The sequence below is a fragment of the Strix aluco genome, chromosome 31, assembly GCF_031877795.1.
Source record: "Strix aluco isolate bStrAlu1 chromosome 31, bStrAlu1.hap1, whole genome shotgun sequence".
NCBI classification, from domain to species: Eukaryota; Metazoa; Chordata; class Aves; order Strigiformes; family Strigidae; genus Strix; species Strix aluco.
This window is the reverse complement of record NC_133961.1, coordinates 3,744,770-3,761,488: the sequence shown is the minus strand read 5'-3', so window position 1 is coordinate 3,761,488 and position 16,719 is coordinate 3,744,770. Positions and strand designations below refer to the sequence as shown.

The following is a 16,719-nucleotide window of genomic DNA, read 5'->3' as shown; positions in this document are numbered from 1 at the left end:
TGCAATTTTCCATTTCCTTTTTTAGTTTTTGGGTTATTTTATACACCCAGCAATCACCTTCCTCATGTTTAGCGGTTAGACACCTCTAACTAGAATAACTTCAAAGACGAGGAGAATAGAAAGCCTATTTACTAGAAGAGATCACAACATTTCGACCGTTTTAGTAAAGAAGAAAAGAGTACGGTGTGAATAAGATTTTCTTGTATGAACGTATCAACGCTGAAGGGGGGATAAATATGCGAGGTGGAAAAGAGACACTTAAGCACAGCACTGGCACACTATTTATTCAGGATGGTCTAAGGAGATGTTCCAGGCAAGGATCTGTAGGAGTAATACCTTTAAGTAGACTTCCTGAAACAGTTGGAAAGGCAGACTAATCTTCAACTACACATCCTTTATCAGGTCTGGTACACTCAACATAAACTGTTGGGGAGGTTCCTAATGAAGGCATGAAGTTCCAGTTTTTACCCAACAGGAGTAATAGGATAATGCAGAAATAGTAACAGTATAACACGGAGCTTAGAGTCATGACAGGGACGTGGTTACCTGTGACAGCAGAGGACTGCACTCAGTAATTCAGAAAATAGACATTACTTTAGCAACTGGTATGTGCAGAGACAAACCTGAAAGCAGAGTTTATTATATTTTCTAAAATTAAAGCTTTTATATATACTTTCGTTAATTTTACAAGACAACTGGTGGCAGATGGGGACAGAGTTCTGATTTTGCTCCAGCCTTGATAATTCCTACAGCAAATCACAATCTAAATGTTACCAGAGCATAATCCTTCTCACTAAAGCTTTACAGACTCGTTTCCACACAACCCCCACCCCAAGACTGCTATTACCCAAATGACCCTTGTAATGTCGAGCAGCTTCTTAGAACAACTTTCAGAAACCTCTTTTCATTAATACTTGAAGCAGAGGTTTAACATCATACTCAGCAGTGTACCAAGAAAACCTTGTGTTTCTGCCCTACAAGAAGAAATAACTGGTCATCTACAGACAGTGCTGTATTTACTAGTTATGGGTGAGTATTGCCACCTAAATCAATGGCTCCCACTTGAAGTTTTTCTAGCAACTTTTTTCTCTCTAGCCACAATATTTCACAACAAATTACTTGCTATAATATCCTTGGAAAAGGATTATTCCTTTTCTATCATCTAAGACTATTTTAGGTACTTACAGAAAAAAAAAAAAATAGATGCACATGTGTGAGCATATGCATACGTGCCTAAAAAATCATCACGTTTTCTCTTAAAAACCTAAGGTTTAGGTACAGTACTTAAATTCCAACTTTTACTACTTTCAAAGGCATGAAAATTCTCCCCTGCTGGCTACAATTTAGGAAAAACAAGGCAACTTTTGAGGTGGTTTTGCTCATGCATCTACTAAAGCATGATGGAGGGAGGGAAAAGCCTGTAGATACACCCTAATGGATGGGAGAATCATGCCTCTCATTTGAGAAAAACATTTCAAAAAGGCAATTAAGCATCTCTCAAGTGCCATTAAGAGCCAACCCCCTGCTGCCTGCCTGAAGAGTGTGTCTACAGTCTGAGACCTATTGACCCCACTTTCTGCAGGAAATCGGGCAAATTCAAGCCTCCATAATTTGCTAAAGTCTTCCAGATTTCTGCTTGGAAAAAGCAAACCATACAGGCAATTAATTCAACAGCAACCTAATTAAATCTCCATTACGGCAGCAAAGCATGAAATGGATAATGACATAGGGATGGGTTCTCCCAGTCACTGCTCAAGACACCAAGTGGTGAAGGAACATTTGCTCCAGTCCCATTTTTATTAACATTCTTGATGGAAATTCACAGGAACTTTCACTCTCTGAGAGAAGAGCAAACTGCAACAGTGGATTGATCATCCATCACCTTTCCTTAACAACGTGCTGACACTCGGCTATGGATAAGACAACCTTCACTCTCACCCTCCCAGCTAATATCATTAGAAGAGACGGGATAATTAATCTAAGATTAATAGGTTGTTTGCTGTGAATCATTTTTATGGGCAAAAAGGATCAAGTTCAAATGCCAGTTTCCTAAGAGTAATCTCATGTCACTTAAGTCTCACAGTCTCAGTTGTCTGACAGCTCTTTGCAGTTCACACGAAAATCCAAAGTAGTTTGACCTGAATGACAGTGAGAACTTAGGGACAGCCTGAAGCCGGGGAGAGAGGAGAATTCAGGAATGGGTACGTACACAGGGAAGGATTCAGACTGCTGCAGCTGTCCTGGGCCTGCTTTCCACACGTGTGCATGTGTAATAATGCCTTAGAAATAAGGCACCTTCCTTTACTATAGATACATCAAATATTGCCCTCCTACGTGGTCATTAAAAACAACTTGATTCTCTTTTAGGAAAAGTTAATACATTAAGGACAAGGTATCAAGGGACTTGAATTCTCATTATGTGGGACGCTTAAGGCTGGACTCGATGTGGAGTCCGCAGGTTCAACTAGCAGAGAAGCTTTAAAGAGACCATTCTTAGCAGGATACAGAAGAGAGATAGATGGGAGCTTTGGGACATCAATGAACATAACTGGACTGAGAACATAATAAATGCTACAGAGCCTCAAAGGTATTGGCAAAACACCAGACATAACTAAGACAGGATCCTACCCCAAAACTTCTTATTTGGGTGTACACTGAGTATCACAAAGAGACTTGAAGACAGACACAGCAGACACATTACAAACTGCATCACAGAATGCCCTCTAGGAAAACAAGGTTGTGTGAGATGTGCCATATTTATAGGAAAGAGTAAAGTATTTCCCAGCTGTCACTTAGTGAGAATACTCAGCAACAGCACTTAAGAATAGAATTTCACTGTCTCACGAACAAGACAGTGGGCTTTCCTCCTTGTGAATTTTATTTCCAACAACTAGACTGCTTGATGTAACCACGTATTAGTGAAACCACACAGTTTGAATAACTCACTGTCTTTTAGAAGCAGAGGTAAGGACAACACTGTGGTGAACTGAAACAGTAGCTAAGCAGTTCTTCTACACATCTAAGCAAAACAGAGATATATCCCCTGCCTCTGTGGCAAGGCTTTTTCAGCTGGGTTGTTCTGAGTATCAAACCAACCTCAATGTGGTTTCAATTATGAATTACCAGACCAAAAAAAAGCCTTGATTTATTCTATTTTGCTTCAATTATTCATGATAAGTTTCTATTGAATACTTTGAGAAAGTATTTCATCATGCTTCCCATCCTCAAGTGGTCATAGGGCAAAACCAAAGGAATTAACCCCCTCTACTTCTCCAGAGCCAACCCCAGTGCTTACATTCTGCAGAATCACAAGCCAAGTTGCAGTGGCCACCATTTCATGTTTTGATGAAGATTAGAAACCCTCCTCAAAAAACCTTTTAGGCACAAAACACACAGGCGTTTCTACTTATTCATTCTTGAGTAATGGAATACCTTTCATGCTCCCAAAGCCAGAAAAGACGGGGAGTACTGAAAAGAGGACAAAGCAACAGTCTGGGTTTTTTTGTTTCTTGAAACAGTTAATCACTCCCATTACATACAATAAAGCTACACAGTTATGAAGCCACAGGAGGCACCAGGCAGTGCAATGACAAGGTAAGAACAACAGTGATGAGACCCTCACCTCTGGCCTGCAAAATTTTTCTTTGGGTGCATCTCAAAACCAGCTTTGCTAAGATTAAAAACATACCTCTCACTTGTATGTTTAGGTGTCTACTTCTAAGCAAAAGACAAAGTAAAAAGCTCTTGGAGAAAATAAAAGCCCACAGTATTAAATGGTTAGGTGTAGTCTTAAGAACTAAAATGTCATTCAAGCAAAATACATGAAATCCAGCTTCCGATTCTGTCAACAAAACAAAAAAATTTGTTGTTCGTGTCTCAAAAGATATCATTTACAATGGAAATAAACCTACATGCTAGATTCTAGCCACACAACATAGGATAACTGTGAGGTTATCTATCACTGTGTAAGAGAAGTATCCTAATATCTGGGCTGGTAAGTTAAAGAACCAACTGTTAAATCAAGTTTCACACACAGACACAAAAATATCACTATTTATAGCCGAATACATGTGGTATACTCAACATCAACACTGAAAAACATATCAATAAACCAAAATTTATTTAGTGTAAGGAAGAATACCTATCTTCTAACATAGTAAAGAAAGCAAAACTTCACCCAGCTGATTCAAACCATCACACAAGGTAGCTGGAAACACAGCAGGAACAGAAACCTAATATTCTTCAATGGAAAAAATACCGGGTGTGCACTGCCCAGAAAAGTGCTAGCTTGTTCTCATTTACAGGTAACTAAAAAAGTATATGTTAATATTTGCTTAATGCTTTGAAGATGAGGAATGGTACTAGATGGAAGTACAGTTATAACAGTGGCACTATCTGGAGCCTGAGGGCTGTAAAACACGAGTCAAATTGCTTAGAAAGAGTCTTAAGTGTCAACTGCCTGGTAACTGGCAGAAGCCCACAAAGTATTTTGTAAATGAACATCCTGCTTAGGCTTTGCTAAATGAACGGCACTTTTTGCACTAAGTTAAATTGCCTACTTTGGTTTAAACCAAATGATGGTGCTGTTTTCTGTCTCACTGGGAGAAATGAAATCTGGTATGTTTGTTGTTCAGCATAGTGATATTCTCAAGTGATTATTAAACTATGGTCTGTATCATCCAAGGTCAAAGCTCAAAAGCAGCCCCTGACAAAAAAAACCTCTAATGTTTTATAGGTCTACATTATAAATAGGCTTGAAAGAATTTCAACAAAAGCAACTAAAGAAATCTGGAAAAACCCCATCTTACTCATTTTTCAGAAACTCATATATATATGTTAGCAAGGCATGAGGCAAAGCAGGAGGAGAATTTAAATAATCCACAAAGTGAGAAAGCAATTCACATCTATTAGAGCATAACAAAGCACTTAATTGAAGATAGCAGATCACATCTCAAACCCGGGTCATTAGTTCCAGCCCAGCCCGGACTGGCAGCCATCAGAAGGCACACGCAGAAGCGGTCATCTTCGGGCTTACTTGAACGTAACTGATTGCCCCTGCCTGATGGGTAGTGGCTGCGCCAAGAAACACGAAAGGCATGAAACTGCCATGCTTGCAGCAAAAGACCCTCTGAGACATAAAGGACTCAAGTGGGTCAGGAACGAATTTCAGGCCCCAAAAACATTATGTGCCCCTCTTCTTTAAAAGAGGGAAGTACCTTGTAGTGCATTTTTATGGAAAGTACTGTTCCATAACATACTAGCATGTTATATGCTACTAGTCTTCCACTTCCTCAACAGGATAGTGGATGAGTAGAAAAATAATCCACTTTACAATATAGGTTTTTTCTTTAGAAAAAAAAACCTCAAACCTGTCTTCAGTCAACCCATACAAACACATAAAATTTGCTGGATCACTTCCTCAATGCAATGTACTAAGCGTGGAGTTAACTGCACATGCATTTATCTTCTGTGTACCTTATACCCCTCCTCCTGCTGGAAAAACACCCTCCTGTACTGCTGCTGTATCCACATTGTGGTGAAGATACTCAGGCAACAGTCTCACTAATATTTTGAGCCAATATAAGCCAAACTAACTCCAAAAAAAGCAGCCTTCCAGCCACCCGGTGCCTCCCTTGCCGCCCATCCCCTTTTTTTTTTTTTCTTTTTTCTTTTGCTGGGTAAGTTTTACACAAGGAAAATTATTTTGGTTAATTCACCACATTAGAAAATTCAAAAAGAAGGTGGTAGCACACAGAGAAATCATCATCCAACTGTAGAAGAGTGCAGGACTGCTTCTTTTGGCAACAGTATCTGCTTATAGTGGTTTAAAGTGTTTGGGAAACTACAGACAAGCAAGGTGGGCTGGTGTTTCTTTGTGTTGAGACTTGAAAAATATCTGGGGAACAGGAATAAAGCTTATCTGTATGCAGATCTAGCCATGAACATGCTTCACTGATTGTAAATGCATGAATACCACTTTCATGCTGACTGTCCAAGATAACAACCACCCCCTCAGATACAAGGATCTATGTAATTTTGCTGAAAAGAGAATGTAATCATTATTATGTTTGCAGATATGTCCTAACTCCTAATCTGAAGTCCCAGAGTTCCAAATAAAGCAAAAATAAAATCTTCAGAAAATAGCCATAAATCCCTACCAGTCCTACTTTGCAAGTGACAAACTTCAGGCAGCCTTTTGCAAAAGGTGCAGCTTTCTCCCCATAGGTGCTGTTGTTACAAACTTAATCAAATATTTGAGGCCCCTAAAAATCTCTTCTCTAGCACACTTACAGGCTATAATCTGTTAAATGTTTGCTAACTCAAAATAGATTCAATTCTACTGTACTGTAATCAAAAAGCAGTATAAGCATAACAGGCAGTACGTGAAATCACAGGAAATAGACTGAAATCAGATGATGAATCTTAAAACTGGAAGCAAACTCATAAGGCTGAAACAGCTAAACAGAGTAAAATGTGCCCCTTGGAGAGCTGTGAGCTATCTTAATTGTCAAAGTAGAAATGATGTTTTTGCTGCTTTATTTAACACCTGAAGCAGCTGTAACAATTGAACAGCAAAACAATTAGCAACCAGGACATTTTACTGAGCTCTATTTTTCTATTACTTCTCAGGATCCTAACAACATAATAAGCAAAATTAACCCCTATAGGCACACAAAGAAAAAGAAACCTTAAACCAAGGTGGCAGGCAGGTGAGCAACGATGGCCAAGGATTCTTTCTAGCTAAGGATTCTCCTCTGCAGGACGATCTTGCACAAACAGCAAGCTCTTCTTTATGTTAGAAATGTGTATTTGTCCTAGCAAGTAAGCTCATAAAGCCATTTTCTGTATTAATATTCCATAGGCAAATCCATGCTCTCATTTTCAAAACCTCACTACTCAGAGCACAGGGATCTGAGCTCTATTAACAGCCCTGTACTGACTAAAGAAATCGCTGGCTAATTGCAGTGAGCCCCTTGCCTTAAAATGGTGATTGCACCTCTGCACCTTCTGTTCATTTGCCTACAGCTTCTACACACTCTTTCTGCAACTCCGTGTTCCTATCTAAACTGCGTGACGGGAACAAGAGCATATAGAAGAGCTCTGCATTTAATCCTTACTGACCACCCCATCACCACACGAACAGCAGGCAGAGCTAGAGGAACTGGATGCTGAGCCAGCTGAGTCGGAAGGCAGAATACACGTGGCAAGTCCTGGAGGTACAGCTCTGGCCCAGTTACTAGCACATGTCACACTGGTATTCACACTAACTCACAGGTGCTTCATTTTAACAGTTACCTATATCCTGGCCCGGCGACCAACCTGAAATATTTTTCTTTGAAAGCTTTGGTCTTGGAGTTTATTTACAATTTTCTTGTAAATGGGGAAAACATTCAAGTCATCTTTAGTTACTTTGTCTTCTTATCAGAGTTAGGGGATGCAGTTGCCATCTTCTGCTACCGCAAATGTACACATGTACCTGCTTTCCAACTATAAAGTTTCATCCAGACTTACTGGAAATTGTAACAGTGCTATGAGTGGACATTAGGCACCAGCTTAGATGAGAATCATACTCAGGCTCAAGCGGATCATCATTCCGCTGACAAGCAGACACTAACTATGGAATTCTGACCAGCGCAATTATTTTAAAAAAAAATATTTAAAATTACTATTCAATTCATTGACTTATTAAATTTACTAGCAGATAGTGTATATATCATCACCTTCTAAATTATCTGGTTAGAAATCAGCTGTCCTGAAAAATATGCTCCCCTGTAGACCACAACTGCAATATGCTCTCACCTCAAAGAGATAAAGTATATGCCCAGAAAAAAGAAAATAAATCTCAAAGACAAATTGAAGATGGCTCCAGTTATTTGCTTCAAATGAAAGAACGAGGGTCAAAACCAAACAGTATTAGCTGGCTCAAACAAAAAAGAAAAAAAAGAAAAAAGACCCTGATGGAAGGAAATTTCATACCTGCTCAGAGTAGCTATCAAAATCCCCAATTAAAGATATCACCAGACTGTGTACTGCTGTTCGACAAATTTAACTGCTCTTGAACAACTCCTGATCTGAATTCTATTTTCATTAACTGACCCTTTGAGGAAGGGTCACAAGCACTCTGGGTTGCTGGCTAATATGGAGCTTACACAGCCCATAAAGGAACTTTTAACGACATTTCTGTTTCATATTGAAGCAAGAAATGAATTCATGCACATATTAAGCAATTTTCATAGACGAGGATAAACATCAAATTCTTTCAACTGAGACATAAAACCACCAAGGAACTGACCACTTGTGGCATGAGAGAGTCCCGATATGAGGTGTTAACTCCAACGTCTTGGACAAATTCCAGCCTGTGTAGTTGCACTCAGCTTTCTCACTTTTCTCTGCAATTGCACATTGATACAATATTCCTGCCTACTCCTTGTAGTGGCCTAGCACGGTGCTGCTGTTCCATGTTCCTCCACAGTTCCCGGGTTCTGGTCTGTGTGTTGCTGTGTCTGTGGTCATAAACTTTCTGCTTAAGAACCTCTAGGTTGAATGACTAATATAAATATTTTTTCCAAGTATATATTAAAAACAAACAAAAAAGGAGCCTGCTTCTTGCTCAGAGTAAGATTAGCTTCCCCAGAAACGGATAGGTTTCCAGTACAGGAGAGAACCCAGAAGATGTTTTCGCATTCCCTTTAAAGACTGAGTAATGCTAAAGCAATCTTCTCCATTTCACTAGGTGTTTCAAGGTGCTTGTGCTGCTAGCAGAACCTAAAAGCATTAAGATGTCCCAATCCCCTTCTTGCAGAGTACATACTATCCTGTGCAGCTTAAATTTCTTCCTTGAATACTGGTAAATCCCAGGTTTTGTCTGCAGGCAATGACAACAGTAGGCTGTTAATGCCTTTGGCTAGGCAATGGAAAATCATCTTCTGAAACCCAGCTTCTAACTCTGTGTCAGCAACTGCTCACACTGTCAGCCCGAAGAGTTTAAAGTGAAACACAATCTACTCCTGAGCACTCCTACCCAGCTTTCAGAGAAACTCTCTAAACCATCATAAAGTGAGACAGTTAACAAGTTTGTTTTTATTAGTAAAGCAAAACTATTTTTTATATTTTGACACAGAGAAAATTAACTGATTATGAGAGAAAATCATCTGCAGGCTTTTATATAGTAAAAAATCAGAACCAGCTGCTTGGTGCAGAAGGTTAATTAATACTCCAGTGTTTCTTAACAGAGGTGGGTTCAAGCACTGAAACTTTTTCTTTTTAAGAAAACAAAAAATGCCCCAGCAAAACTTTGAACATCAGTTTCTTGATAAGAGAAGATACATAGAAATAACTTGTAGAAAATTGTAGGCACAGCAATAATTAGCTATTTAATCAGAAATACATGGAAGAGCCTTGCAGATTGTTTAAGATCTTCAGTATTTCCACCATTTCCACTGCAGTTATTCATTTTTAAGAGCACTTTATGAGCGCTAAGCTCACACAAAGTTTAACAGAAATAAAGACGTATGTGTGTATGCATGCATGAAAAATAAATAAATAAATAAACAAGCAAACAATTTAGTGTGTGCAATAGCAAAAGTTGGAAGTTCGCATTTCACCGCCAGGACATAAAACGAACTGGTAGTTATTTTGCCAGTTGTCATAAAATATATTAGCTTCATCTGTGCAAGTTACCAACACAACACATGCACACACAAACACACACACACACACACAGAATTATTACCAAGTTTCATAGCACATACCTTTTATACGAGAAAAAAAAACAAACCCACAATTTGTTTTATGAGTAAATCAAAGAATTTACTTACCACAGCTGGAGGATCATTCCATTCTTCATAAGAAATGGCAGCATATGGGTAAATTCTATCATTGATAATCTGAAGAGTAGCAAGAGCAATTGCTTTCATCGATCGAAAATACGCTTCCCAGAACCACCTTGCCTGTAAAGATAAGAAAGTTCACTTTCACATTGCACAGATCCAGTGCTTAATAATCAATTTTGGCTTACCATGCACAATCTGCAGTCTATATGTCAGGTGGAAATTAAATTAGGAGGCATGTTTATTGTAGCTAGGATATTTCCAGGGAGCCTGAAGGCTTCAAACTCAACCCTACCCCCCAAAAAACCAGGACCTACAGCCAGTAAAAAGAAGCAGCAGCGTTATTCTGCAAGTGATTAAACAGAATGAGAATACTTGAAGGAATCGATTACTTTCACACTTTTATCATATGTTTTCCTCTTGAAAAACGTCAAAAGCAGTTTGACCATAGAACAGAAGAAATTGCTGTTACATTCAGTTTTGCCAAGGCAGAGGAATCCACAGTGCAGCTCAACAGCCAGATAAAAGCGTGCAGCCTATTAGGTGGAACTTGGAAGTCACTTTTTAATATCAATATTAGAGACAGCTGATCAGCTAGAGAATTCCAGTACTCAAGAACTAATACCTTCCCACGTCTTCCAGAAAGCAATTATTTGAGTAAATATTAAGATTTTTACATAAAAGTACATGCACATGCCCATTTGTTACAATAATTAATCTAGGCTAATTTACACCACCAGCAGCGTAAAACTACTAAAATGAAGCATGTGATTTTCTTATAGACAGATGCACTGAATTTCCCAGGTGAGTCATTTTCAAGCTAAGGTCCTGTTCGGCAAGTTTCAATCTTGTCCCAGTTTCTGTGTAAGACAGAAATGCTGGAAGAAAAGCAGGGTTTGGAAATGAAAACGCTGACTTATCTGATTCTCTGTTAGAGACATAAACATACTTTTTAAATGCCTAGAACCATCAAATGATCCTGTAGGACCCCATCCAACCCAGAAGGAAACACACTTTGCCAATAAATGTAGTTCAAGAGTTTTGGCCCAAGAGATAAGAATTTTTTCAACCAAATTTTTCTTTAGGAAACCCCAGCATCTTGAAGTCTCCAAAAGGTAATTTAATTTGCATTCTCCCTATGGTTCAGTATCAACTAAAAGAGTGTGTGTTTGCATCTAGGTAATAGAACAATTAAAACAAAAACCATTTTTTTGTTAATTGGAAGCTTTAGAAGCTCTCAGACCAAGAATACAACACCACACAAATTTGAGCGAGTGCTATTTTACTCTTGCTATGGATTCCTTAAACAACAAAAATGCTCTACAGACAGGGTGTTTTTAACCATGTGCTATGAGAATATGCAATATTATTTTTTAGCATATTAAGTTACTGAAGGAGTAGGAAGTTCCTGGAGGTACAGACTTTAAGATGAACCAAAAATAACTCTCATTTAGATGTTGTTTACAAGTTGCCAGTGTCTCTCACTGCAGGTCATTACTTTTTACTAGAAGACAGAGTGATTCCTACATATACACTTTGTGCTGGAGCATTCCTAGGCTAAATATCAGTGTACAGGAAAGATTACAAGTAGAGAAAATGCAAATTCACAAGATAACTTACACATACTCAAGCATATGCCACCCTGTACTTTACTCTGAGTGTAACCTATGGGACTCAGAACTAGAGACCTCTTGTAGCCCTAAAACTCTACTCTGTGGGTATTTTGTAAAACAGGTTCTTCAGAATAGATCTGTAAAAATTTAAGATGAAAAAATCCATGTTACAATTAAAAAAGCAAATTAGCGAAGAGATAAGTGCTCTCTGGAGCACTACTTCTATTGTGAGAAAACATTAACAACCATAAGCCTTACTATTTCAGAGTATTTCAAAATTTTATTAAGGAGACTGATGAGTATGTTCAAACACTACACTTCTCTGGAGCTTGTGATCCAGAGAGAGTGCAAAGCAATTTCATTCTAGGATGAAATCACTTTCCTCTCCTTATTTCTCTCCCTGGTAGAATTTAACAGCTGGATAACATGCCAATTACCAAGAACACAGAACAAAATGGATATTACACCCAACTGTAAAAGCAGAAGAATTATATAAACAGGTAAGAATAACGTCTGCCATCCTAAAATACCAACAGAGTTAACCTCTCAAGTATCCTAAATAAACAAGAGTAAGAACACAGATTTCAAATTTCATTTTAACATTAGACAACAGTTTAGAACCAGTGCTATAAGCAGCACTAAGTAGGAAAGCTAAATTATTTTATGTAGCCTTCTAACATATAACTTTATAGAGCAATTAAGTAGATATTAATTGTGTGAAATACACACAGGGCTGTGTATTTCACTGTTATTAAATAACAGCATTCCTATACCATTCTAACTCTAAGACTGTTTATTAATACTGCAATATCTGTTAGCTAGCTCCATAACCATCAAAGCTGGTTCTCCTCCTTCAGCAAAACTAGGATGGATCTGGTCTACCTTCTCTGAAAGAATACGTGCAATGTCAGGCAAGTTTACACCTTTATAGCAGAAGCAAAACCGGAGAAGCGGGCAGAGAGAATTTACTTTTTATAAACTAATATTTATGTAATTAATTTTTTGTGAAGAGCTAGAAAGTGTTCCCACAGTTGGTTGTAATTTTTTGGAGCTGTGTTTCTTTAAGGCAGAACTCAAAACCTTCTAAGGGGATTCAAAGTCTCCAAACAGATGTTTCAGGGTCTCATTACTTCCTCCCCACCTTGTTTGCTTTTATAAAGCAGAACTGATTAGCATGGGTTGCTAGTGTCTGCTGCTCAGCATGCTAAGTCACTAACCGTTTTGGGAAAGTCTTCTATTGGGCAGATGTATGTCGATTCCATTTGAAATGTATTTTCTGCTCTACTTGGTGTGGTTGAAAAGCTTATGTGGGAATGTAACAAATACACAGGGGAGATAAAAATGCCATGCACATGTTTGGGATACAGCAGAAAAAACACACAACACACATCCCCCCAAGAAAAAAAAAAAAAAAAAATATTTGTTCCTGACTCCTATGCCAACTTCCTTAGCATTCTTACATAGTTTTTTCTGAGCTGTCCATTTCTCTTTTCCATATCTATGAATTCAGAAGACTAAAGGTTATATGCTCTAAAGTAGGTTCAATACACTGGGAAATATTTGTAAGGTATGGCAATAGTAACGTAATAATTAGAGCTACCTTAAAGCCTTTCAGGATCTTGAAATAAATGATCCATAATTACAGATCTTGTCTTCCACACAGCATTGATTATACACACTCTACAACTATGATATGGTCAGGCTACCATGCCTTTCAACTTGAACTGAAATTAAACTTCCAGTACTCTAGTAGTCTGATTGGTGAGGTTTCAGAACTTTTTAAGGAAACACACTATGCGGACCACAGACTTGCAGAGAATACTAACTTTGTATACACCTAAATATTGCTTAGGTCACAGGCAATCTAAACTGTAAATAGAGATCAAACCTGTACTTTGTACAACTGCCAAAACAACACAGATGAATGTATGTTAACCTATGGGATCTTGTTCTGGCTGTATGGCTTACCAGGAATTGCAAACAGGTATTTAAGAAACACAGCTTCTCTTCCCCTTCTAAATTTCTAGATAAATAGAAAATCTAGGATAGATCTAAGATGAAAGCAGAAAAGCATTACTTCCTATACCGTTTTGCCAACATGTGGAAGAGTCAAATGTAGAGTACTGAATGACTTGACTGAGAATGAGAAATACATTATATTATTGGGTTGGAAGTGGCTGGAATCTCTTATAATACAATAGATTCCCCATGAAATTAGTTCACCCGAATTCAATTTCTGCAGAAATTTTTACAAAGCCAAGACAGCTTCACTACAGAAGCCAAAGACGGAAGGAATCAAGAGACCAAACTCTCCCCTCCCTCCAAGTGGCGAGCTCTGCAGACCAAGGTCACAAACACTGCCATGCCAGTAAGTAGTTCTAAGCTTCCCTTTCCTTTGTCCCCACTCCACTTCCAACTGCTGCATCCTCATTAGATCTGCCATGAAAACCCACCACTTTCTGCAAAGGCTAAAGTTTCTTAATATACTGTACAAGTATTCATTCATCTCTACAAATACATATGCACGCCTTGAGGAACACGAGCAGTATCTGTAAGACAGAAGAAAAAGTTTAGTAACTTTGTTTGGTATGGGAGATTTTGTGTTCCTTCAACCAAGTAAGCAAGCATCCAAATGAAAAGTTCAATTCCACTTGTTTTCAGTTCCAGGATTTTGTTCAAGTGGACTATGAAGAAACTAAACTGACAATACTCAGCACATACTGACACAGGCAAGACCTCAGGATGGAAACATTTGCAGTTATTTTCATAGGAGGCAACAGGCAGCACCACACAGCCATAGGGTAGCCTACTCACAGAAAGCAACATTTATTTAGGTAAGGTGTTATTTTCCTTAGAAATAAACACACTTGGGGGCCTAGCATCTCTTTATAAGCTCTTTACAAGCCAGCATAGAATCAGGTTACAGAGCCCATTCATATAATGTTTATAAGTTCTAGTGTTAATGCCACTAATGGTGCTCCAGTGTAGAGTGCAAGTCAGATCAATGTAAATCTTTTGATTAGTTTGTGAAAAGAAAAACACTGGGCATGAGGCAAGGAAAGGAATACTTTCTGTAACATTTAGATCAAGGGGAAAACAGCTCATGAAAGGAACTTTCTAGCCTCCTGTTTTTTCACAGCCCATGATTTGGTGGGAGTTGGTAAAGTTAGCAAAAGGGGAAAAACAAGAATCGCAAAAGTGTAGTAAAAGTTAACTGCCCATAAACCACCACTTCACTCAGCTTTTAGGTCAGGCGCCATGATGCTGTAAGATTTTGCCCCACTGCAGGAGCTCAGTATTTCCAAAATGCCTTGAAAAGGTTTACGAGGCCTTGAAATACAACCATTTTCACACTGGCTGCGGTGACTCAAATGCTTTCCCTTCTCAACGGCTCTTGGTGTTCCTGGTTTTCACTCCCTGACCAGCTGGGTTTGGGAAGTCTGGCCAAAGAAAAGAGAATGGCCTAGCTGCTGCAGCAGCACCGGCCTGGAAGCTTAGTGATCTTAATTTTAATCCCGGTTCTGTTACTTATTTACAGATAAATGCTTGACATTAATTAATTTGGTTTCTTGCTTCTACTTCAGACTCTCAGCAGTATGTGTCATATTCAACTCACAGAGATATTGTGAGACTTAACCATTCTAGACCTTCCAAATTCTGAGGTGAATAGAAGAACAGAATAAATTTAACTTTATCAGCTCATTATTTGCAAAAAGAAACCTCAAATTAACAAAACTAATATTTATCTAACCAACGCTGCTAAAGTAACTGACTGCGGCAACCCTTTGCTAAAATATGTACCTTCAGCAGAGGTATAAAAGATATCACAAGAAATACCTACAGCTCTGCTGTGCATTTAACAGCTCTGGGCATGGAAGTTCATCCACTATGACCTTCAGGCCCTTCAGTTACATGTGATACTGTAAAAGAATCAAATGTTTTATAAGTTACTGAGACTTAACAAGTTCTTGCCCATCGAGCAAGCTACTGTAATTGGCCATAGGCACCCCTCCCCCAAGTTCTTTCAGTAGGATCAGATAGGCCACTGAGGGTCAAGATAAACTGGATTATTATATATTTGCCCCCTACTAAAGATGCAGATTAGGATAGCTGATGATATCTAATAACCAGAGAGCAAGCTCGAGTTCTCAAGCCCCCTATCCCTTCCCAAGGTAAAATGGGACTGAAGACAGAGCATAAGTTCCTCCTTTGAAGAAACAAGCATTTTATAAAAAGTTTCCCAGTACAAATTTTGGGTTCAGACTGAGGACCCTATAACCTCAAATTCCCACATTTTTCTGCCTATGAATTTTTTGTAATCTGCCCCCTCTTTCTCGACTGCTTTACTGTTTCTACAGCTGGTTCCCTGTTCCAACAACTTCCTTGCTATCACACACACCACTTTTAGAATGCAGTTCTTCAGCAAAGATGATACCAGAGGGGTCAGCTAAAACCAGTGCCATCTTTGTTTCTTTACACAGGCTTACAAGAAGTCCTCAGAAGACTTTATACTATTAAGAATTAGACAGTAATTTGTTCTAGAAAGTAATTTGTTTCTAGAAAGCAGTAAGAATTTGGGTTAAAAAAAGTGCTTATTTGGTTCAGGACCCTTAGCAATAACACAATCAAGTTCAACGCATCTAAAGCTGGCTGGCTCAATTTTCTCTCTGTAATCAGTGTGGGAAAAAAAATAGGGTCATTCAGAGGGAAATCTAGAGCTCTGGTACCTTAAAATACCTCCTGAACAATCTGTTCTCCGCTTATTAAGGGAGCAGAGAGTACAGAGTAAGTGACTAGCTGTGGGCCATGATCCTTCCTCTTAAAGCCTTATATTCAAAAATGCTCTGAGGGCCCTCTCATTTTCCCAGAGAGGCACAAAGATTTGAAATGAGAACAAACAAGAACGTAGGCTACATTTTTCAAAACTAATTCATGTGTTTCAGGCTACGGAAAAATATAAGACAGCCATGCTCTGAAAAGTTGGCTCACTTGTGGGGTGCCAGTACAATTACCCAAAACTGGAGGTCACCTCTTTAGAAACTGCAATCTGAAAGGAAAAATTAGATTCTTGTTCCCATACATGTTCCTACTAGGTAGGAACGTTAAGAGGTAATCCATTAAACCAATGGAATACTGGTAAAATCATGCTAATTTGCCTAAAACAAAAAAAGTTTTCTGAATTATTTTCATGTTTTATAGAAGATCAGATTAAAAACACCTTTCAAATTTGACCTAGGCTGGTTGTGTGGTGTCTATTTGTCCACAAGGACATATCC

The 16,719-nt window shown here is 38.6% G+C and overlaps 1 protein-coding gene across 1 annotated transcript in view; it reads right to left on the bottom strand.

Moving 5' to 3' along the window:
- Positions 1-16,719, bottom strand: part of EXT2 (exostosin glycosyltransferase 2) — an 81,028-nt gene that overhangs the window by 33,532 nt on the left and 30,777 nt on the right. The window contains exon 8 of the mRNA XM_074809752.1: positions 9,819-9,950. Coding sequence (XP_074665853.1) covers positions 9,819-9,950 — 132 coding nt within the window. The remainder of the gene's footprint in view (positions 1-9,818; positions 9,951-16,719) is intronic.